At 38.7% G+C, this 23012-nt stretch overlaps 2 protein-coding genes across 10 annotated transcripts; one reads left to right on the top strand and one right to left on the bottom strand.

Moving 5' to 3' along the window:
* Positions 1-212: 212 nt before the first annotated feature.
* samsn1b (SAM domain, SH3 domain and nuclear localisation signals 1b) lies at positions 213-9697 on the top strand. 5 transcript variants are annotated; one of them, XM_088279388.1, is made up of 15 exons: positions 213-287; positions 1496-1627; positions 1923-1966; positions 2413-2453; positions 2525-2614; positions 2775-2848; positions 4686-4824; positions 6138-6514; positions 7263-7337; positions 7417-7515; positions 7713-7845; positions 8032-8177; positions 8520-8708; positions 8805-8955; positions 9337-9697. In XM_088279388.1, the coding sequence occupies exons 1-15, from the start codon at positions 264-266 to the stop codon at positions 9519-9521; spliced, it is 1899 nt and encodes a 632-aa protein (XP_088135514.1). In that variant the 5' UTR covers positions 213-263; the 3' UTR covers positions 9522-9697. The 5 variants fall into 5 exon arrangements, with proteins under 5 accessions (XP_088135514.1, XP_088135513.1, XP_088135512.1 ...); XM_088279387.1 differs by having other exon boundaries at positions 2772-2848; XM_088279386.1 differs by having other exon boundaries at positions 2736-2848; positions 4686-4800.
* Positions 9698-10565: 868 nt separating this feature from the next.
* Positions 10566-22552, bottom strand: gdpd5a (glycerophosphodiester phosphodiesterase domain containing 5a). 5 transcript variants are annotated; one of them, XM_088279380.1, is made up of 17 exons: positions 22258-22551; positions 19146-19320; positions 17740-17843; positions 17311-17404; positions 17167-17226; positions 16984-17082; positions 16239-16332; positions 15525-15670; positions 15261-15343; positions 15016-15166; positions 14471-14701; positions 14181-14326; positions 13152-13299; positions 12738-12820; positions 11616-11630; positions 11238-11350; positions 10566-10920 (listed from the first exon to the last, which is right to left on the bottom strand). In XM_088279380.1, the coding sequence occupies exons 2-17, from the start codon at positions 19260-19262 to the stop codon at positions 10832-10834; spliced, it is 1773 nt and encodes a 590-aa protein (XP_088135506.1). In that variant the 5' UTR covers positions 19263-19320; positions 22258-22551; the 3' UTR covers positions 10566-10831. The 5 variants fall into 5 exon arrangements, with proteins under 5 accessions (XP_088135506.1, XP_088135507.1, XP_088135508.1 ...); XM_088279381.1 differs by lacking the exon at positions 11616-11630; XM_088279382.1 differs by lacking the exon at positions 11616-11630 and having other exon boundaries at positions 14480-14701.
* Positions 22553-23012: the final 460 nt, after the last annotated feature.

Here is a 23012-nt window from a genome sequence, read left to right as displayed (position 1 = left end):
TGAGACACACGGCAAACAAAAGCCCATCTGTATGGTTGTTTATTGTCTCGTTGCAGTGGGTGGCCTGGCCTGTGTTGGACAGTGACGGCTCGCTGCATCTATTGGATTAGGGAAGGATTTCAAACTGGGATTAGGCTATTGGGCTTCAGGCAGCATGGGGCAAGTGGGAGTCTTTACATCACTGGGGTGTGTGAAAGTACACAGACACACAGACACTACAGTGGATATTTTTTTGGGGGGGTCTTTGGCACAGCACTTCAACTATGAACCTGTTTTGCTTCACTCTGGTAAGAATCGACTTCTGCATTTTGTCGTCGATGTTTAGAGTTAATAGTGTAATGATAATCCCGGAAGCAATATCGAGGAGTTGCAATTTTGTTGTTGACGTGGATCTCTCGTTGTTTCCAATATTGTTGTTAATCCAAATACAAAGGCGAGCAACATTATTATGACCACTTGCATACTCTGACAGGTTCCAATCCGAAAGGGTTTGTCATATTTTCTGTTTTTATAATAGTCCTGGTGATAATATGATACCTTAGTAACAGAAAGAAAAATGCTAGTTTTGGTCGACTTATTTGGATGCATGACAAAGCCGAAATAATTTAAACATTTTTTTTAGTGCCAATCAAAATTGACTCATTGGATAACAATTTATAAAATAACTCTAATATTTTATTTTATTGATTTTAAAAGTCATTAGTGACATTTGTTGTTTATTTCTGTTTTTGGTCAAACACAGTTTCTACAGTACAATGTTATGAGACTTGTCTTCAAACTTTCATAACATTAGCATGCGAAATCTACAGAATCACCTCATCCCAATGGGAAGTAGGGATTATATTTAATTTAGGATTTTGAAACTCCCCAAAGCATTAAATATTAATTTGGATTTTATTTTGAATCCATCATTTGCAGAGCAGGGCACTTGACCCTTTTTTGCCAGTCAGTCCCCTGACTTTTGGATGTGATCTCGGTACCGTTCCGGCTTCGACCCTCCGGCCTTATTCAGAAAAATTGTTTACGCGGTCAAAACTTCCAAAGTCCCCATAATAGAATTAATTAGGACATAATTAGAGAAATGACGGCAAAAAACTTTATAGAGGGTAAATAAACGGTCTTACGGTATATTCGGCATTTGGATTTGTTGAGATATAGAAATCGAACCAGCAAAAAATATATAATTTTTCCATTTTTTATGAACCAGGAAGGATCATGCTAACAGAATATTGCAAACCAAATATATTTTCTTTTAATTTTGTTCAGCCTTAGCTTGATATTAAGTTAGATATTGTATATGATCTTATAGCATTGCTGAAATGTAATGTTTGCCCAAAATATTTGCATAGAACTACACATTGAAAAAAACCCAAAAACTTATGCAAGTAACACAGAAATTTTTTTTTTTGTTTGTTTTTTATTCGGTGTTAAGATGATCATTTTCATGTGCTCGATTCCAATTTTTATGTGAAATCTTCCCCGTGTTTGGATTCAGGACGGCTCCTCCGAGAGCATATATGAACCACCGAACAACGCATCACTGAAGGACGTGTCACCCAAGTACCCCTGCAGTCCTCTTCTAAGGCGTAGACCTCAATGGACCGGCTCAGATCCAAACATTAGTTATGTAAGTTGATGACACTACTCAGAAGTAAGTCGATCAAATACTGCTATTCCATAATGAGGGCAGATTCTAAACACTCAAAATAGTCAAAGATAATTAAATGTTTTAGGTCAGCTAGTTCCAATCATTTTTACTGTCACATTTCATTTTTTAACTCATTGACTTCCAGCCGATTAAAAAAAAAAAAAAAAAGAATCTTTGACGTCTTTAGCCGTCAATGGCAGTGAATGAGTTCATCATTTTGTACGTTTCTTTTTCTGTTTAAAATTCAGCATTATCTGTTTTGTATTTCCCCAAGGTCCAAACACCAAATACTGTAAGATTAAAAAGAAACCATAGAAGGTATGTGCATCTTCTGATTTGGGTAAATACGAATGATTGTTAAAACAAAATATCTTTGTGTTTTCTTACTGATTGCTAGTCTAGTTTAATCTCAAATTCTGAGATCATAACAATGTCACGAAAAAATGCAAACAACCTCAATAAATAGAGATTTGTGACGCAAATATAATCATCCCTTGTTACTTTTATTTTAGCTCACATTTTGTGCATAATTAAGTTGTAATACATTCATCATAAATTCAGTCCCATAGTGTCCGTTCATAAATAATGGAAAATATAATATTTAATAAAACGCAAACATTTCTAGTCATCTGACCTCCGAAAAACACATTTAAGGGGCTTGTCTGATTCAAATTGGTTTCCGTTTCATTCGACCTCTATTTATAATTCCCCCTTCAGAGAGCGACCATAACTATTATTCATCTTTTTTCTTAATACTTTTGCAGGTCTTGTATTCCAACTTCAGCAATCGAAAATGAAACATCAGGTTCGTGTAAAATGATCGAATAAAATGTTGTTAGAATGAGATTCTTTTGGTCAACTGCGTTATTGTGGCAGGGTCTTCACTTCCAGAAAGAGATTACACATGTTGGACAGCATCAAGTGTCAGGAATGATGTTCATCATCAAGACGCAGAACTCAAGACAGGTCAGTCAAATTTCAAAATAATGCAAATTTTTTTAGATTACACCAGCCTGGATTACAGCCTTAAAGTGTGACAAAAGTTGAATATAAATGCTAAATAAATTTTTGTTAATATCCAAATCAGTAATATTCTTACCTGCTCTTGCACGGACATCTGAAGCAGCCCGTCAAAGCAACAATGAAGACCGAATGAAGGAGCTGAACTCTGAAAAGATGAAAAACGCACATCAAGTTCAGGTAAACCACGTTCCTATGGCAACAGTATTTTTTGATGGCTTCTCATTTCCATTCCCCGAGTTTGATGCTTTATGAATTCATTCATTTGTGCATATGCATAAAAAAATTATCAGATTCTATAAATTGTTTAGATAATTTTAGCCATTTATGGTGCTAAGAACCATATTTGATAAATTAAAAGAGTAGAACGTTGTGATTTCTATAAATCAGAGCAGAGAAAGCACAAAAAGATGTAAACAATAATTAAAATGAATAAATTTTTACCTTTTAGCATTTTGACTCGCATCAAAAGTCCAGCATAGTTGGATGTAAAAAAGAGAATCTGGTAATTTTTCAAAATGAAATATTTTTCAGGCGCAAATAATAAATAATCCAGAAGTATTGCAAAAGTTTTTCATCTCTGTGGCCCGGTCCAAAGTGTCCCACGGACCGGTACTGGGCCGTGGGCCAGTGGATGGGGACCACGGCTCTAAGTTTATCGCATAGCATAAATTTAAAATGTATTTATTACATTTATTATCTATTACATATTTATTAATTAATAATTACATACAATACCGGCACTTTTTTTTTTTTTCCCACTGTGTGTTTTTCCACATCGGCCCTTGAGAGGAGTTTGAATCTCAGGACAGGCAGGCCTGTTTTGACTTTGCATGTGCTCCACTTAGATTTCATTTTTCAGCGAGCGTGGGCAAAAGTTAAAAGTCACATTTTCTAATGTCACTCAGTGTTGACAAAAGTGCTCGAAGGCAACACATTACAATTATTTGCCGGGCTGAGCAGAGTTTAGCCCTCCGTAATCCTGTGCCCGCATGACATTGAGTGCCAGGCATGCAGGTAGCACGCGTGTGTGGTTGTCAGAGCACGTGTAGTTGCATGTGATTGGCCGTGACACTTTAGCCGTCCTCGGCATGTCACGAGTATTGGAAAGGAGCACCCCTAAATCTTACTTTAAGATCTTTAATCTTTGGATGTTTGAAAACAACTGAGGCTACATAGGGTAAAGGCAGTACGTGAGTGAACGTGGATGAGGTCGGTTGTACTGTACGCAAGCCAAATTAGATCCACTGTTCGCTTTAATCTGCTTTAAAATCTTTAATCTCCTTTAAAGGAACCTTTTGATCTGCAATGACAGTCTTGAGGGAAAAGTTACTCGTTGCTTGTCCCATTCATCTGTATTTCTATTTAAAAAAAAATCTAGACATTTATCATGTGTGAGCCCTTGTCTAATTGTTCAAATGTAAATGTTACAAAATTCTTAAACGTTTTATAGTGAATGTTTTATAATGACTCGTTTGACCAGTTTATATTTTCTAAAATACTTCATGCAGTTGTTTAAAAACAATGCTTGATTATTATTTTTTTTTTTTTTAATTTTCAGCTAGAGAAAATGTTACATGGTAGAATTGATTTGTGAAATGGCAGGTACAATCACAACCAAAATATGGCACAGGGCCATATCTGGTCCGCCAACGGTCTCTGACCGGTCCGCCCGTGTCAATGAAGTCAAATGTTATATATGAGGTGCTTTACATTTGAAAGTTGTGCTTTTATTTTATTTATTCATGATGATAGTACAAAAATATTTTTTGATCTATTTAGCAACTTTTCCACAAGACTACACACTTATTTCTAAATATTTCTTCTTCTTCTAAATTATATATTTTATTCTTATATAAAATAATGTAAAAAAAAAAAAAAAAAAAGCTAAACTTAGCATATTGGCCCTTGCCAGGTGTTCCAGTTTCTGAAATGAATTTCCCACCCTTCTTTGCAGGAATTTGTGGCTCTTTAGTACACAGTACATGAAAATAATATGAATGCGCTCATATTTCAGAACAGTAAAAGTGCAGAAGCAAATGATGGATCAATGACTTCAACAGCAAGAAGACTGAAGGTGCTACAGGATTTGGTGCAAGCCAAAAAAGGACATCAGAGTGCGTCTGGAAAAAGAAAGAACCAGCCTAGTAATAGCAGTGAGTATCGTGGTGTCGTATTTACATTGTAACGTGAACAGTATTGATCAAAGTTATAGACCCATTATGTGTAAAAAAAAAAAAAATGTCATGATAAAACTTGAAAAAAGGTAGGAGTGATACAGTTTGCGCTATAATGCTAAAAATACAGAACCATTATAAGAAGACTGTGTTGAGGGGCAGTGAGTGGACAGGTTGGTCAAGGAGGTGGTCACAGCCTGGTTAAGCAGAATCAGAATTGCAGCATTACCGTAACAATTGAGGATAGATGGATGGAAATTTTCAGATTAAGCACTCATGCTAAAATTAGCTGGCAGGTGTCGTATAAGGTCACTTTGTAGTCATCATAAAATTAAGGAGAATCGCAATCGCTGATTGTCAGTGAGGCTTTTTTTTTTTTTGTTTGTTTTTTGCATTTTTAACGTAGTGGAAAACTACACAGCCCCTACATTGACAGAGAGCAAGTAAACAAAAAAAACATGCAATCCTTCACAAAAATATGCATTCTCATGCAAAGTTTGCAAGTATTTTGATTAATTGGTTTTTAAGCACATTATTTATGTGCTTGCTGGTCATTTTGAATTTCTTGGATATTCACTCGAAATACTATTGACAAAAACAGTTTGTGATAATGAGCAAAAAAAAAAAAAGATGTCTGAAGCGAGTGCTCAACAAAAGAGGAACTGAAAGCAAACCTGGTACTAAATACTAACAAATTAACGAAACAACGATGAACACCTGGACAAGACACAACGGCTTGGAGGGAGCCGATTGATTGGGTAGACAAACACAGGTGGACACAATAAGCATGACAAGACAGAAGTCACAGGAACACAAGGCAAAACATGAAACTAAACTCAAAAACGAAAAATCAACAAAACTGATCATGACAGACGACATCTCTTGACCGCAAGAAATGTTGCCAGTCGGCCTCCACCGACGTACTGCCCGGAAGTACATAAATGCACCATCTTTTTTTTTTTTTTTTACTTCCATGTCACCTTAGGAAGGAAATATTTGAAACAGTTCAGTTGAAGCAGAACATTGTTCAGTGAAAACTAAAATATGGAATCAACAAAGTGAAAGCAACCATCTCCCCCCCCCCCTTGAAATCTTAATGGCACCAACTAGGGAGTGGGAAGACAAGCACAGGTGGACACAATCAGAGTCACACACCAAACACAAGGAAAAACATCAAACTAAATACTAATCCAAAAACAACAGAAAATAAAATCTCTAACCTTTGCACAGTACATTATATTCTAATCATTATTGTGAATATTTTACCCACAAAAATCTGTTCTCATTACCAGATATTTCATCAGACGTCTTAAATAACAGCAACCCAGTGTTCACCTGCATCAGTCTGAGCAAAAGCACAGAGAAGAAATCTTCCAGAAGTGATCAGCAACCACAGCAAGAAGAAGTAAAAAACCTCGGTGTGGATTTAAAACCAGAAGCTGTGTGGAACCCGAGTGACTGTTCTCAACCCTGTTCGCCCTTTTATCACACTTGCCACCTACCCGGACATGAGCTGTGGATCTGCGGCGGCAACTTGTTGCTTCCTCAGGCAGCAACAGAATGGGATCGCTTTGAGAGTCTCATTCGGGAACTGGACAGAAAAGAATCCAATTTGCCTTCAACCACAATTGAAGACGTCACCAACGATATTCAGTCCACGGGAGACGAAGTAAGATTTCACACTTTTCTGTTTAGATTACGGTTTATTTGATTCTAATTGATTGGCATTACACCAGGAAATGAAATACAGACTTGATCTGAATTCTAACCAGAAAAATATGTAATACTTATAAGTTCGTACAGTTTATACAGCTCCGTAAGTTAATAAACGGTTTAAAAAATGGCAAGTCAGTGTGCTTTCAGCCCAATGTTGAACCGAGAGTGCCATCTACTGGAGTCCAAAAATACTACAACTGGTTCACGAAGGCGATTTGAAGCTTCATTTACCCATCACTACGAGTCACTCCTCAAGAGAACCTTAATATTACGTGCGATTTGTTTATGAGTACGATGACGTGTATTGTTTATACGAGCAGGCAAACAGCGATGTGTCAGGTCACTAAAAGTCAGTGTTAGTAAATAAGTAAAAGGTCAAGAGAAACAGATGATCACCGAGTCGTAGTGAAAGACCATTAAACGGAAATGAATGGTCTGCATTATTGATTCATGAAAAAATGGTACTTGATGACTTTAAAGTACAAATGTAGTAAAATTTTGGAAAAGCCAGACATTGACTCTTAATCTAAGAACTGTATGGCTTTTGGGGGCTGACCTAATTCTAGAAGAGATTTTTTTTTATATATAAATGACATAAACACCAACTGTTTATGGTGTGGGTTCACGAGGGGAATGCATCTTTTAGGCAGCTGTTGTCCATCTGTCATCACATACCATTTAATCTCCCTTTTACTCTCCAGTTGACCAAATTTGGAGAATTGGCCACCCCCACGGAGTTGTCGCCCGTTATGAAATCACATGATACAAGCTCTTTGGTAAGCGTTTGCTTATCTTGACATTGTGCATTGTGACGACGAGCTCTCTTTTACTTTGTGCTTTGCATTTAATGCTCAGAGCGGATCCCAACGAAGCCAGAATCAGACCGAGGACTCCCCACAAGATGACACGAGGCCCATTGAAAACATGGCAGAGAAAAAAGATTCAGCAGTCATCGTATGTCAACAAATCTTTTTTTATTTATTTATTTTCCCTTTATTAATATAAAGCAACATAATGGTCATAATAATAAAAGTAATACAACAACAACAACAAAATCATAATCACTAAATCGCAATTAAATAAATAATAAGGTTGTCATTTCACAAATCCTTGAGGACGCGACCAAAAAAGCTGTTTCCTTTTCATTGCAGTGTGTTGACAACCAAAAAGCGGAAGTTAAGAAGAGGGACTCTGGTGTCGTGAGGATACTCACTGAAGGACGCAAGCTCTCCAGTAATTCAATGGAAAGCCTCTATAGCCTCAACAGTCGACAAAGTTCCTCAAGTAAGCACCTTAATTATAATCCAATCAAAAACAATGATGTCAAAAAATTAATTAGAAAATAAATAATAAATGAAAACCCAAGTGAATCATAATTTGGGAAACTATCAACAATGTCCAATTTGGGGAACTCAGAACGATGTCCTATAGAAAACACTTGACCAATTCTGCCGTTGTCTTGTTTGCCAGGTGGCGTCACCAGTGATTGTTCCAGTAACCGAGACAGCCTGAGGCTGGAGGATGAGCTTTTTTGCACAAGGCAGTTCTGTGGTCGAGCCAGAGTACATACAGAGTTCATTCCAAGTCCGTATGACACCGAATCCCTCAAACTTAAGGTAGTCAATTCTGGCAAGTGTTTCATAAACCAATATAAAGAAATATATGACGATGCTAATATTGTGATTTTATGAAATCGGTAGTGCTCGAGTGTGCATTGCTAACATTGTGATGCACAAAGATGAGTTCTTATGAAATCTGCCTGGCAACACGAGCTAGCTGAATTCCGATTGGATAAAAACTCTCACCTAAAAATTCAACACGAGGATAAAATATGACATCAATGTGAGGAATATGATCATGAATTCTTGATTATGTTAGGCCAGCAGAGGAGGCCTTGACCGTCCACCACTAATAAAATATGATGAGGTTGTTGGCACACAACATGACTTCTTGTTCAGGTCGGCGACGTGATTGACATCATCCACAAGCGCCCTATGGGAATATGGACCGGGATGCTGAACAACAAAATCGGCAACTTTAAATTCATCTATGTGGATGAGTTAACCGAAGCACGTCCTGAGACATTCAAGGAGGTGCGGAAGTGCAGATCGACCGTCCACGAAGTGTTGAGGCGCCTCAGTTTGGAGGTTTTCTTTCTTTCTCTCTATATAATGCACAAAGCATCATCATTTTATGTACTCAGTGTTCTTTGATGACCTGAATTTCTGCTCTTATATTGCCAGGAGTATTCGAGCTCTCTGCAGCAGAACGGTTACCAAACAGTCGATGATTTGATGAGGTTGAGGGAGCATCACCTGACAAAACTAAAAGTGACTGATCCTGAACACAGGCGTCGTCTGCTTGCTGCTGTCGAGTCCTTGCAACAACTGTGCTGTGAGTATTGCGAAACTCCGATAAGGTCAAGCAAGGAGTTGTGTACATTTCTTGACCGCTTATCGTCATCACGAGAATTGCACTCACATTCTCATGAAACCAGACGACCAGGATCTTGGTTTTGACGCCGCAACCTTTGAGTCAGATCTGCTAACCGCTCATCCGCCATGTCACCGATTGCGCACGTATAAAATTGAATCAAATAAGAATGCTTCTAATATATGTTGTCACTCCTTAATTAAAATTATGAAGCAAATAATTTATGTATACGAAAAAAAAAAAAAAATAAAAATACACAAGGACAGACAGGCAAAAATCAAGACTTGTTCATTTATGCAACTTTGTGACAGTTTGCAACGCGTGCTTTTCTCTTGATCACAGCTAATTGTCACTTGGAGAAGGAGCCCAATCAAGAGGCCGAGACCCCCAATGAGAACATGAAAGGCGACATGAATAACGGCCTGAGAGACTCAGGCTGCCACATGCCATGTGACAGCGTCGACATCAGCGGAGAGGGCACCGACCTTCATTTCCCTTGCGAGCCTCCTCAGATGACGGCTTCGTGAAATGATATGTCGCCTTCTAAGTGTCACGTGGCCCCAATCAAATGTTTATATTTACCCGGATCAACTTATTTTAAGCTGGGGCATGCTCATGTTGAGCTTTCACTCGCGACCCCAACCATTTCCTCAAGCAAATGTAAGATTTATGTTTGCAGAAATAAAATATTTTATGGACTGTATATGGAAATGATGTTAATTAATTTACCAATGAAAAATACCGTCAAAGATATTGAATACATGTTTCGATAAAGTCCCTGTTCTGATCAGATTGTTTTGCAAAGTGCAGTGTTTTATACATTGACGAGATAAATATTATATTTTGGGTTTGTGCGTAAGTTAATTACCACTGAATGAGGTGCGAGTATTTAATTATTGAGTTTTTGTTTGTCATTAGCATAATGGCTTAAAATGTTCTCAAAAGGACAGTCGGCACAACTTTCATAGAATCATTTTTATTCAATGAGTCTGCAGCCTAAAGTGACAGAACAGGTGAAAATGCTTATTTTTACAATAATGACAAAACACATTCCATGATGCGTGACTCATTTATCACAATCTAAAAACACTTAAAAATTAAAAATAATAAGTAAAAAATACAAAAATTAATAACACCATTTTGGGTCAAAAACAGACCAATCCACTAATTGGGTCGATTTGTACAAAACAACCCAAAGTTGGGTCAAATTAACCCAAGTAGTGGATCGGTCCATTTTTGACCCAAAATGGTGTTAAATTCAAATTTAACACCACTATTTTTCTCGTCTAGTTTTAAGGCATCCATGTGAAAGATGTCACTACTCAATGTCTTCAAAACATCATAGTATGGCAGAAAAGAGGCAGTAATATCAACTGATACCAACAATTACGATTCTCAAAGCCCCACATTGCTTATTGATATTTTGTATATTTTCTAAGAGATCAATCACAAACGCAGTGGATGACAACAAAATCAACACTCTAAAAAAATCCTTTCAAAATGGAAAAAAAAAAATCTAAATTACTCCTATTTACATCCAAGTATCATACACTTCAACACAAAGTCAACTTCCTAGAAAACAAAAGAGAATATGTTCAGCCTTAAATACGGTTATTTATTCATTTAATTATTTGACCAATAAAACACAATCATTTTGCTTTCATGTATACGTACTGTCAGTTTGGAAAAATAATTCCAAGAGTTTGCATGCGATATACTGTCTGTGTAATATAGACTTTATGCACTATACGCCATGCACATTAATAGAAAACACACAAAAAAAATAGACTATATCCCTAAAATTCATCTAACATCACATTTGTTTCTTGTGAGATGTTTATCTGAGGTCTCCTTGAGAGTATCTTGCATTGCCATTTTCAGGGTACAGCGACAGCTCCTCTGTACTTGTTAGCCCATTGTTGAGTTCTGGAAGAAAGATGTACATTTTTGTTGTTGATACTTAAGATCGAGGCCGTTGCCAACGATGGGGCCTATTGTGGGATTAGTCTTCCTCTCAGAGAGATTTAGATTTTATACGCAATGCTTGACAAAGTCACAAGACCACCTGTCATAGAAATGAGAAAAGATAACCCAGCATTCTGATTTTCGTAAGTGCAGACTCTTAATCTTATCATTTTTTTCAACAGGCCTTCTCGAAAATAAATAAATGCATTCTCTGACGTTGAGTCACTTTTTGAGAAAATTCCGCAAAACCTAAAAATGACATATGGTGAAAGTTGCACCTGAAACAATGAGCTTCTCCTTCATGATGTTGACATCCCGATTCGACCGATGCGGCACAGCGCTCAGCATGATCTGTTCAGGGTTGCAACTCTGTATCCCACTCATCCTCCACCTGTCCCGCGTTTAAATCACACAAATTACAAGCCACCGAGCTGTGACATTCACCCAAGTCACACATGACAATGTGCAATCCTGCCGTTAAATGTGCTGACGCACACCAAATTGTTGTAAAGGAAGGTACGCTATATTCATGAGCAGGAGGTAAAACAGTTTAGCGAAAGACAGAAAGGAATGGGCCTTGGGGTGCCAGGCAGAACAAGCACAAGGAGGACAAACAAGGAGAAAGAAACAAAGGCCAAGGCAGCTGCAGCGGTTACCTGATCATATGATAGCTGACAGATGCCAGGGGGCAGCGGTGGAAGGTTGCATGCAGATCAGACAGAGTACCAGACAAAATCAGGACATCAGAGGAGAAAGACAGACAGAAAGAGGACAGGGGCAAAAAGACGTTAGAGCGTAGAGGTGAAACATAAAAACACAGCGAGGATAAAAAGGGGGAAAGTGAAGAAAAAGATTGAACGAGCAGTCAGTTTCGATGCAGTAGAACAGGGGTGGGCAAACTTTTTGATTGGTGAGCCACAATGGGTTCTAAAATTTGACAGAGGGGCCAGACCAGGCGCAGATGGATGGAGTGTTTTGGTAACATCACTTCATCGGAGAAAGAAAACAAACATTTAATTTTAAATGAAAGTGAACAAAAGCATTACAACAAAATATCTGTCTTTTCCACACCGCAGTATTTAGAAAATAAAACATTAACAAGGTTTATTCATTTACTTTTTTCAAGTTCGGCGGGCCCGATTAAAATGTTTAACGGGCCGCAGGTGGCCCCCGGGCCATAGTTTGCCCACACCTGCAGTAGAGCCTTCTGCAATTCTTGTCTCCCTAAGTGAAATAAGGTCAGTGGAATCAGAAACAATATAGGAAGTTACGGTGGACTGACAAAAAATGAAGGTGAAGTCAAGCATTGCGTTCAAAGTCAAGGTCGTTTGTATTAATAATGCATTTTCACCAAATGGAATTATCTTTCACTTCATGCTGAGGGTCAAAATAAATTTACATTTAAAAAAAACCATTTTGGATTTCACTACATTATCATGAAGTCTTTTTTTTTGTTTATAGTGATTAACTCATTGACTGCCAGCCTGGGTAAAATGTATTTACTTTATGGCTTCTATATTCGTCAATGGCAGTCAATGAAATCATATGTAATTGAGTTTTTATTGATATTCAACCTGGACTCTATCAAAATTTACAATACTGTGTGACTGTATTAAAAATAAAAAAATAATATTTTAACATAATTCATTCCACTCCATTTAAGTAGATTTGATGTGTGCTAGCTGGTTGTATTCTAATTAGCACACAGAACAAACATTTTTTTTTTTACAGTATATCTTCATTTAGCATTGCTAAAACACTACATTACCTGTACTTACTTCTGAAAACTGAAGATTCCTATGACTACAGCGAGTGAGACGAGATCCGAGGCGATCCAGATGAAGCGATAAGCATTCCGGCTCTGGAAGAGAAGCAAAACGGAAGTGGTTCACAGAAACCACCACTAGGGGGAGCTGTCAACAAGTGTCCCTTCACGACAGCGACGAGTGCCCTAATGTCAAGCTGCCACACGCCTTCTCGGTGCTCTCTTATCTCTCTGCACCATGCTGAGCTCAAGTCTGCTGCTGCGCTACCACATATTTTCCCCACGTCCTTGCCCTGACACGTAGCAGTGCCCTCGTCACTCTCTGTCCTCTCCTGCTGTCTTCTCCGTCTCGGTGCGTGACCTTGCTTCTGAGTTTGTTTCGCATGTGGTGTGAGATGAGAGAAAAGCAGCGATGAGAGTTGTTTACCATGAGCCAGATGGGGTAAGGCACCTTTCGCAGGACTTGGGAGGCATCGGAGGACACAGAAGGCACCCCGCTACACCACAGAACTGAGTAGAGCCACGGCTCATTCACTGGGTAGACTGTCACACTCACATTGTTGGCCAGATACTCCCTGTGGGGGAAGGGAATACAGGTCAGGTGCGCAATTGTCACACATTTGGGTCATTTTCAAGTAATTTCATCAAGAACGGTAAAAATCCATCCATTCATCAAATGATTATGTCATCCTTATACGTGTCCAGTATTTTTTATGCAATCATGAATCCATCCATCAGTGACTCAATATATCATTCTAAGAACGTGTGCATTCATCCATCCATGCTCCCATACATTAGGTAAATAATGTATGCAGCATACAAAGATAAGGGAATGCAGGATAAAATAAATAAATAAATAAAAATTACTTTCTAATTACGCCCCCCCTAGCAAGAAGAAAACAATTTGCGCCAGTGGGGGCCCGCCCCACTATTTGAGAAGCACAGAACTAAGTAAACAGAAAGCATGGGATACACTGACCACAAAATGATGCGAGATACGTGACGCAGGACACTGCCCAGAGAGAGTGAGAGATAGAGAAAATGCCAGAAAAAAGAGAGAGAGAGAGGGAGAGGACAGAACCAGAGAACTAAATACAGGGTGGCCTCAGTCAGAGAGACCTGATTGGCCTACATGAGGAACAAGGCTGACGAGACCAGGTGGAAACATCAACTGACGCACAAACAGGTGCAAAGAGGACCAGATCACATGAAAAAAAAAAAATAAAATCAGATTAAAACGCAAATCCAAAAAGGTCGAAACATCCACATTCCATCTACGATGAATCTATGCATCAATCTATACAAGCATCTCAGCAGGGTCAAGGTGAGCAACAGCACATTCCAACTCATCATCACTCAAAGCAGCACTATTGACAAAGACAGTCTTTAAAATGGGGGAATTTTTTCCATCCAACATTTTTTCATCCCGCTTTTTAACTGTGGAAACCTCTCTTACTGTATATCTTGGTGGCTGGCCTTGCTGTAGTGAAGAGTCAGGCTCGTAATGCCCCTCTGCCTTATCTCTGCCACTGACAGCTTTTCATTTGTGCTCTGCTGAAAACCCCGAACCCTCCCCCTGTCTGTGTCGGGGGTCCATGTCACCTGGCACAAACACATGCGAGACAGAAAAAGCCTCGTCAGATGGAATACATCGTGATTCAGAGTGAATGTGACGGAAGAAAATGTGAAAAAGGATTACAACGATATAATATATAGATACGATCCATTAGTATAAAAGGGACCTACAGTCCTCACCCTCTTCTGGGAAATCCCGGCTTTCTGAACGGCCCACATCGTGTCCATGAACCAACTCCGGGAGCGAGGGTGGCCTGCAGGGGGTCTGCGGACATTGAGAAGTGCGGAGCTGTTGGCTCTGACGGCCAGACGAAGCATTTCCAACAGACTGCAAACCGTCTGGTTGCCAATCCTGCTCCGATCCTTCCCGGTCAATGTCTGTACTGTCCAGTAGGGATCCCGCTGGGTACAAAAGAAAGCAACAGATAAGGTGACCGTTAGGAACTCGTAAAAATTGCACCAATCCAATGATGTCATGAGTTTTTCGTGTATCCTTTATTATTTCTCCTACGCAAGGTGAAAATGACAGCACTGATGATGTGACGTCGTTATTTTGCTCGTGTATAAGCGACCATACTTTGGCCTTTGACTCCCACATTCTGGTTGCTTCAATTATGCAACATGGCCGTTCTGAATAATCGGTGTGAGTAATGATCACATTGATTAAACGACACATTAACGTCGCTCATGCACGAGTAATGCTTCCATTCCTCTACCTCCAGAAACCAGCGACCGGCGTTGAGCGAACGTAACTCCGTCCAGTCGAAGAAAGCGGCATCGTCGTGCTGTCTGTCTGGAAAGACCGTGCTAACGTCTGTGGTTCGTCTCAAGGTGCGATCTCGCATGAGGAACGGAACCCCGTCCACACTGGAGATAGAAAATTGACAGATTGGAGTGTTGCTCAAGGAAGTCATGCTTTCACGATCGCGTCAGTCTCTTTGCGAGACAAACGGCTAATAACCTAAGAGTGACATCAGCCTCCAAGGAGCTGGCTCCATGCTGTAGAGCTCTGTTGAAGGACACCATGGTGTTTTCTGGGGCCAGCTGGAGCACAGAAAGAGATTAGTGGCATTTCACCAGGATTTTTTTATTTTATTGATTTTTTTTTTAGGTTTCCTTGACTCTGGGGGACAACCGTGCAGATAGACTCTCATGTGCAGGACTCATGGCGTGACCTGGCCAGTAACTGGATTACACAGTTGGGGTTGGCAATAGACCAACTCACCATTGGAGCTCCTCGTCGACCAATGACGTCCGGCCGAGGCTTGAGGCTGCGACTGTCCATCACACAGGGGCAGGAGAATGTGAGCGGTGCCAAATAAAGGGCCATGAGGATGATTATGTAGGTGATTAACACCATCATCTGGAAATCTAAGACAAAGACGTGAGCTTGAAATTATGCTTCATCGACAAAACAAAATGATTCACTGGGAGAGGCTTAGCATGTGTTGGCTAGAAGGATTGTTAAGCTGTTTAAATCCGACATAAGACCAATTGTGGAGTTTATAGTGGGGAGATGAAAACTGAACCCACACTTATTCAAGTAAATATTTCCAAATATATCAGCAAGCTCTGAAAATGGCCCAATCGTTTGAAACAGGTGTGTAGTAGCAGGGAAAAACATGCAGGATAACGATTGTTGTTCTGTTTTTGGCCGGGGTTGTTATAATAAAAGAAGCTGGTACAATATTTTTCAGTCTCGAATAATAAATAATAATTTTTTTTCCCATGCCGTGGTGGCCCGTGGTCCAGTACCGGGCCGCGCCCCTGTGGTTGGGGACCACTGGCGTAGTTCTTGCTCATGTGGGGTTTAGCTCGGGTTCAGTTAGTCTTGAAGAGTGTTGTCTTAGACGCGCTGCAAGTGCCCTGACAAAATTTCAACAAACACATCTAAAACTAAGTTCGATTGTAATTCTGTACGATTGAGGAATTGACTTACTGGATCTTTCTCGGCGCACCACATAACCAGCGACCAGCCAGCTAAGAGCCGTGACTGTTGTGAGAGCGCCAATGTGAAGGAACGGTGCTGTGGACTAACATTAGAACACAATTAGAAAATGAGTGACAATCGTAATCAATAATTGTGGTGATAATTTGCATCTAAAAAAATGAAGGAATATTGAAAAAGTGAAAAAATATGCGGAAAAAATAGTCTCCCAGATGTCTCTGAAACATCTTTAAAACTTTAACAAAGGCAGTGCTTCTCAAATATTTTTGGTTACGCCTCCCCTAGCGAGAAGAAAACAATTCCCACCACCTCCCACTCTCCGCCGCAAATATAAATAATTATATTTTTGTTGCAAAACAAACCTACACCGTAGCGTTAATAATCGCTGCGAACAAAGGGCAAGGAGAGCGCCACTGCCAACTACTGGAGTGGGTGTGCAATTACACTTTATTGTAGTATGGCGGGAAAAAAAACATGTTCCCCATGTTCACATGTGCCCCCCTCAACATCACCCCTCCACACACACACACACACGTGCCCCCTTCAACTTTAACCCCCCCCCCCCCCCCACACACACACACAAGCACTGAACAAAGGCAACGTTTAAAATAATGATGCATTGATAAGCTCCGCAATCCAACAATGTGGTGTGTTAAAACAATGTGAGTCGAATTGAAACGTTTTGCTGTGCGGTGCGTACAATCTAAGAGTGATGTCAGCGGGAGCATAAACAAACCTGCAGAGACACTAGCAGGACGGCCCACTCATCTACCCATATGTCATCAACGGACACAACACCAGAGATAGTAGTAAGAAGCGTAGTCAGCACACCGATCTGTGAAAATGAGAAACACAATGATGGGGTCATTGGAAAAAACATCGAGAAGTGAAGCGAAAGCTAGGATGTAATTCACTGCACCTTGTGGAGCCAGTAGAGATTAAGCTGTTGTCCCAAAGATATGTGGAAAAATGCTAAGATCTGTTGAAGAATTTTTTTTAAATATATTTTCATATATTGTATTTTTGTAATGAATTGTTATTTAGTCTTGAACGGCAGCCGTACCATCAAGATTGAAACATAGCTGAATCCCACGGTGGTGCTTGCAAGAATGGGGATGGTTTCATCCCTCCATTCACCAGAACGGTTATAGACTGACCTGGAATTTCAACAGGTTAAAAATTGATGCGGCTCGTTGCTGCTCATAAGAATAAAGGGAACAAACAGGACAGTTTCACTCCAATCTGATCGCAGACTGAAAATTAAAAAAAAAAAAACATTGTAAATCAGCAGGATAGAAAATGGATGGATGGACTCGGGATGAACGATTTTAGGAAAAAAAAAATGTATTATGATTTTTCTGACAGATGTTGCAATTTCAATTTCATTTGCGATTTTCTTCACAATGTACAGTGATGTACCCTTGGTTTCTTTTCGATGTTTACTGCATAGTGGTCGTGCACATACTAATGCCTCTTTGTCACGACAACTCACCAGTTGAACTCGTCAAAATCATTTTGAGCCACCAACCAGAAGTAGGCCCAAAAAAGAAGCAGGAGAAAGGAGCTGCACAAAATGAGAAACCACGAACACTCCCACTGTAAAAAAAAAAAAAAACAATTAAAAAATACAATAGTAAAAATCAAAAGAACAAAACACTTGCGCACACCAATTTAAAAAAAAAAAAATATTCAAATCAATTGCAAATAAATCTCACAGTTACAATCGCAATCAGGCACGTGACTTCTCATAATTGTGCTTATCTTGGTTTTGTTTGAGAGCATGTCTTCTAAATTGACACAACGCTATGAAGGAGAGCTTGTGCAACATTCAAGGACTCGCTCCCTCAGTAGTTAACAGGATCAGGCGCTAATTCCATGTGAGAGGAGACCAAGGCAATGATAGGCCACTCAACGCATCCTGTTGACCAGTTATCAGCTTTGGCGCCTCACCGGGCTGCGGCTCGCCATTTCCAGCAGCTTATGTAAGAGTGCTGGGAGGTAATTAGAAGTGAGTGCAGGAAAGGAATAAAAGACACGTTTGTGGGAGGTAAACCTTTTGTGTTATGGCAAGGGTGTGCGTTGGTGGTGCTGGAGTCTGGCCTTGCAAAAAGGAAAAAACCTCAGTGAGATCGTATCGGCAATCAATCTCACAAGTCACAATGATGATATTTACGGGATTTATGTGAAGACACTGATTTCTCACCGTCATGAAGAAACAGATACGTATTAATATGCAACATGTGTCCACATTGTCAAATGAACACTACTAAAACATTCCTAGAAAATCTCAATGTCCCTTATAGGGAGCTATTTTTAGTTAATGCCCGTAGTCTTCTCATGTTGTTTTATGTTTTAAATATATTGAATATATTAATTATTATATATTTATATAGATATTTATTTATTTATTTTTAATTTTTTTTACAAAAATTGGTTTGTGAATTCTTTTTGATAGCTGTCTCGCTTGCCCATTTCAAAGTATTGATGAGGAAATGGTGCAATATTGTAAAGGTTGATAAATATTTGGTGTTCTAATTTTTACCTCTATTCGTACGTTCGGCAAAATAATCTCCCAGGTTAATTTTAATGCACGACACCATGTTAGGAACGAATGTGACGTAGAGTCGTCCCTAATTGTCCCTAAATATCCAGCTCGTGCTGTCCAATATTTCAGAATTTCTGTTAAGCTTGTGAGATAAACAGCATACATAATCCATCTCCTTTTTTTGGATTCTTTACTGAGTTAAACTGTCATGCAGATATGATATCATGCTTAACTGTAAAGAAAAAAAATCATAATTATAACCCTCCCACGTGCATTTGCTTGCATGGTGGATGCAGCATGCCTGCCCAGTATCAATTCAGTGCAAGACAAATCAAGGTAAAGTTTTGTCTTACCCTGGAGCTGTCATCTTGAGAGCGCTGGTAGCGTTTCCAACGGCAACCATAAATGCCAGTGACAAAGGACACAAGCACTTGCTTTTCATAGACCTGTAAGGGTTGGTGTTTCACCATGCTCCTTTAGCCTCAACGCGCCGCCAGTTTCTGAGCATCCCACACTGGTCTGTGAACCCTGAAGAAGACCAGGATGTTAGCAATTCATCATCTGTTCACTTAGCAATGATTTGACAAATCATGAATTATTGGAATTTTTGTATTCAATTAGAGTCCCGATACTTTACAAATGAAATGACCTTGTACCATTATGTTAGCAAAGGTTTGTTTACACAAAACAAGGTCATTATGATGACAACACTAGACTTTGTTTGGAGTCAAAACTTAACAGTGCAATTTAAAGGTAGGTTGGTCCTGAGTGGTAAAATTGCACACAAAACAAGAAAAACAAAAGGCATACTATTGTATGAAATTTAATTTGATGCAAAGGGAGAGTGAGAAGACAACTCCTGAGCATTGTGGGATTAGCAAATAAAAAGTCATGTGCATTATAAAAATTTAATGAAACTTTCCTGCATGAACTAGCATTTGTGAGATATGTCTAAATATTGCGGCCTTAAAAGTTTTGGCTGTAATTGTTTATTAAAATGCAATCAAAACGAAACATTTTGCAGAGTTGCACCAATCCAATGAAACTGCATATAAATACAAAAAGAAATACAAATTGCACTCTTTTTGGGCATCAAGCATAATTTTAAATGTAGAAGGTAGCGAAATCAGAGGAGCAAAATGCACTGTCCAGAGGAAAATCTATATTGGTTTTTGATTTTATAATTTAACCTTTTTCCACGTTTTGTTTTTCTTCACTATACAAATAAAGATTTTATTTTATAGTATATGTAATTTAATGGTATGAAATTGGTCTACACAAGTAACACAACAGGAAAAAAATCTTTAAATATTAGGAGGGACATTTCTTTTCTATATAATGCAACAAAAAAAAAAAACAAACAAACGTATGTGTTTAATTGTTAAACAACAAAACTAAGAAAGCAGCAAAATAACTATACGAGGAATGGAGGACAGACACTTGACAGGAGATATGGACAATAAACCAACTACTATGAAAACAACCCGGGAAATAAATACAAACAAATTGACGAGAAAACAAGGAACACCTGAACCAGACAAAAAAGGTTGGAGGGAGCTGATTGGTCAACACAGGTGGACACAATAAGCTTTAACGAAAGACACACCAAAAGAACAGAAGGAAATACAAGAAACAAAATACCAAACCAAAATCAACAAACACAGACGTTGAATTATCAGATGATGTAGCTGGTCAATTTTGATTCAATGCACTTGAAATACAAAAAAAAAAAAAAAAAAGAAAAAATGGTGCTCTCAGTCCCACATTAACACAAACACCTACCCTTGAACCAAAAACTCAAGATAAATGCTTCTTGGTCAACTGTCTCTGCTAGAATAAAATATGGTGACATTTTGAGTCTCAGGGACACATCAAGGGGAAACTTTCATTTTCTTGTGCCACCGGGGTAAAATTTATAGGTAATTATCTTGTCAGGGCTTTGGACTTGATTTGTAGAGAATGTGTCAACAAAGAATAACAGACTACATAAAATAGAATTAAAATGGTACCATTTATACGTATCTAATATCAATATATAATAATTTATGTAAACAGTTGGAAGTTCACATCAATATGAAATTAGCATTTGCAATCAAGGAAAAAAAAAATTCTCTGATCCTGTTTCCCTGCCAGAGGCGTATGGAGCAAAAATAATGCTTCAAACAGGAGATGGGCCATCGTCGAAGTCTGCATGGATGGACCATACAGCTGTGACAATCGATTAAATACCACCTGAAATCATTTTTAATTGCTTAATATTAACTCATTCACTACCAGCCGAGTAAAAAAAAAAAATAATAATAAAAAAAAAAAAGGATCTTTGACGTCTTGAGCCGTCAATGGCAGTAAATGAGTTAAGAATAAATCTAAAAGCAGGTGCATGACCATAATTTATTTTGTTTAGTGATTTTTGAATGTGTTCCTGTGCAGACTCTTGTAGTAGCAGATTAGATGCGATACTACATGAAAACGAGTACAGCATGACTTCATTGTACTGTAATTTGCCCCCATCAGCCTTGCCAAACTAGTAATGCTGTTACCAAAAAGACTCTGCTATATCTGTCTGGTCTTTTATCTCTGACATTGTCACTTCTTTACAGCCTTTCATCATTCACTCGTTCATGAAAATTATATCCACATGCATTAATAATATCCTTAATCTACTGATGGATTTCGCCTCAACAGAGTCTCTAAATGTGGTCTAGTGTGACCGCAATAAGTGTAGTGATGTGCTGGTCTCTTGCTAGTTGTGAGGCAACAATTGATTGATTTATTTGACCCTTTGTGGAAGGCCTGGTTAGATAACAAAAAATGAGACTCCTGTAATCCCATATTCAGAGAATTCTAAAGGGGAAGACAGATATATTTAAATATTATATACGTTGATTTAAATCAGGGGTGGGCAAACCTTTTCACTGGCGGAATGGAATCTAAAATTTGACAGAGGGGCCGGACCAGATCATCGGAGAAAAAAAAAAACATTTGACTTAAATGACAGTGAACAAAAGCATTACAACAATATGTATGTCTTTGACACATCACAATATTTAGAAAATAAAACATTAACAAGGTTTATTCATTTTTTTTTTTTAAAGTTCGGCGGGCTGGATTAAAATATTTAACGGGCCACATGTGGCCCCTGGGCCGTAGTTTTCCCACACCTGATTTAAATGTTATGCATATGTGATGACCGTTATGTGCATGTCATGCATGCATGCATTATGTCGCCTTTCTTCAGCAGTTTAACTCACTGATAATTTAACTAATGGTCATTAACACCTCACTGTGGCTCATGATGGGTAATGTTGAAGTCCGATGCAGCAAAACCTCGTTCAATTTACTAATCCAAGGTAATAAACGCTACATAAATTTTATGATAATTACATCAAGCACAACAAATAAAAACCAAGAGACTGTCATTGATATTATAGGAGCAAATCTGAAGTGAAACTACAGTTCCCTTACCTCAACACAGGACGATTTGAATTACGTCAAAATGTCTTGAATAAATCGTTTTCCCACACAGGTGTTGACATGACGTCGTTATTTCAAAGTGCATATGAAGTTGCTCCCATCAGACGCCAGAGTCAGATAATTGTCACACGAGGGGTCTAAAATGACCCAAAACACAAAATAGTTGTACTCCGGCAAAGGAGAGGAAGAATTAAGTGTTATAATCTTTTTGTTAACTTGCTGTTGCTCTGGAGACAGACGCAACTGCACTTCTCATTCCCGCGTAATCCGCTCCTCCGTGTGTGGGAGGAGCTATGGCGCACACTGAGAGGGGGAAAATTTGCACGTTAAGAATTTTCCAGCCTTTATTGTGCCAAGGGATTTTTTATTGAATTATAGTCGTCCTGAGACAACAGTTTTGCTTAAGTATTATTTAGAATAAAAAAAATAGCTTGAGCATCCTTTTTTCCATTCTGGTTCCTCCTGCTCAGTGATAAAATTACATATTAAATGCAACAGTTAAAAATGTTTGAAATCACTTTTTAAATAGTAGCTATTAATTAAGCTCAAGAGTTGATTGTACGCATACATTTTACTAAAATGTTTGTCGCCATCTAGAGAAAGACGGCGTAAAGAAGCTCCACGCATGACTCAGCAGAATATTGACATCATAAATTCTTTCTTTTATTTGTTAAAGTTTCCATAATGGTGTCACTCAAACCAACATAAGCCCTTTACTCAAATTGTTAAAATAACAACATAACAAA

This window comes from Idiotropiscis lumnitzeri, chromosome 17, assembly GCF_059441095.1.
Source record: "Idiotropiscis lumnitzeri isolate Australia: NSW breed Sydney's pygmy pipehorse chromosome 17, RoL_Ilum_1.0, whole genome shotgun sequence".
In the NCBI taxonomy this organism is placed as follows: domain Eukaryota; kingdom Metazoa; phylum Chordata; class Actinopteri; order Syngnathiformes; family Syngnathidae; genus Idiotropiscis; species Idiotropiscis lumnitzeri.
The sequence above is the reverse complement of the archived record's forward strand: the minus strand, read 5'-3'. Positions and strand labels throughout refer to the sequence as shown.

Excerpts from the sequence above, each read along its gene's own strand:
- gdpd5a (XM_088279380.1), bottom strand. The coding sequence starts at position 19,262 with ATGGTGAAACACCAACCCTTACAGGTCTATGAAAAGCAAGTGCTTGTG. Across the intron at positions 17,083-17,166 it reads ATCTCTACTGGCTCCACAAG|ATCGGTGTGCTGACTACGCT; the intron begins GTGCAGTGAATT and ends TCATTTTCACAG. Across the intron at positions 14,327-14,470 it reads CCCAGAAGAGGGTGAGGACT|GTGACATGGACCCCCGACAC; the intron begins GTAGGTCCCTTT and ends TGTTTGTGCCAG.
- samsn1b (XM_088279385.1), top strand. The coding sequence starts at position 264 with ATGAACCTGTTTTGCTTCACTCTG. Across the intron at positions 7,338-7,416 it reads CACATGATACAAGCTCTTTG|AGCGGATCCCAACGAAGCCA; the intron begins GTAAGCGTTTGC and ends TTTAATGCTCAG. Across the intron at positions 8,956-9,336 it reads GTCCTTGCAACAACTGTGCT|CTAATTGTCACTTGGAGAAG; the intron begins GTGAGTATTGCG and ends TCTTGATCACAG.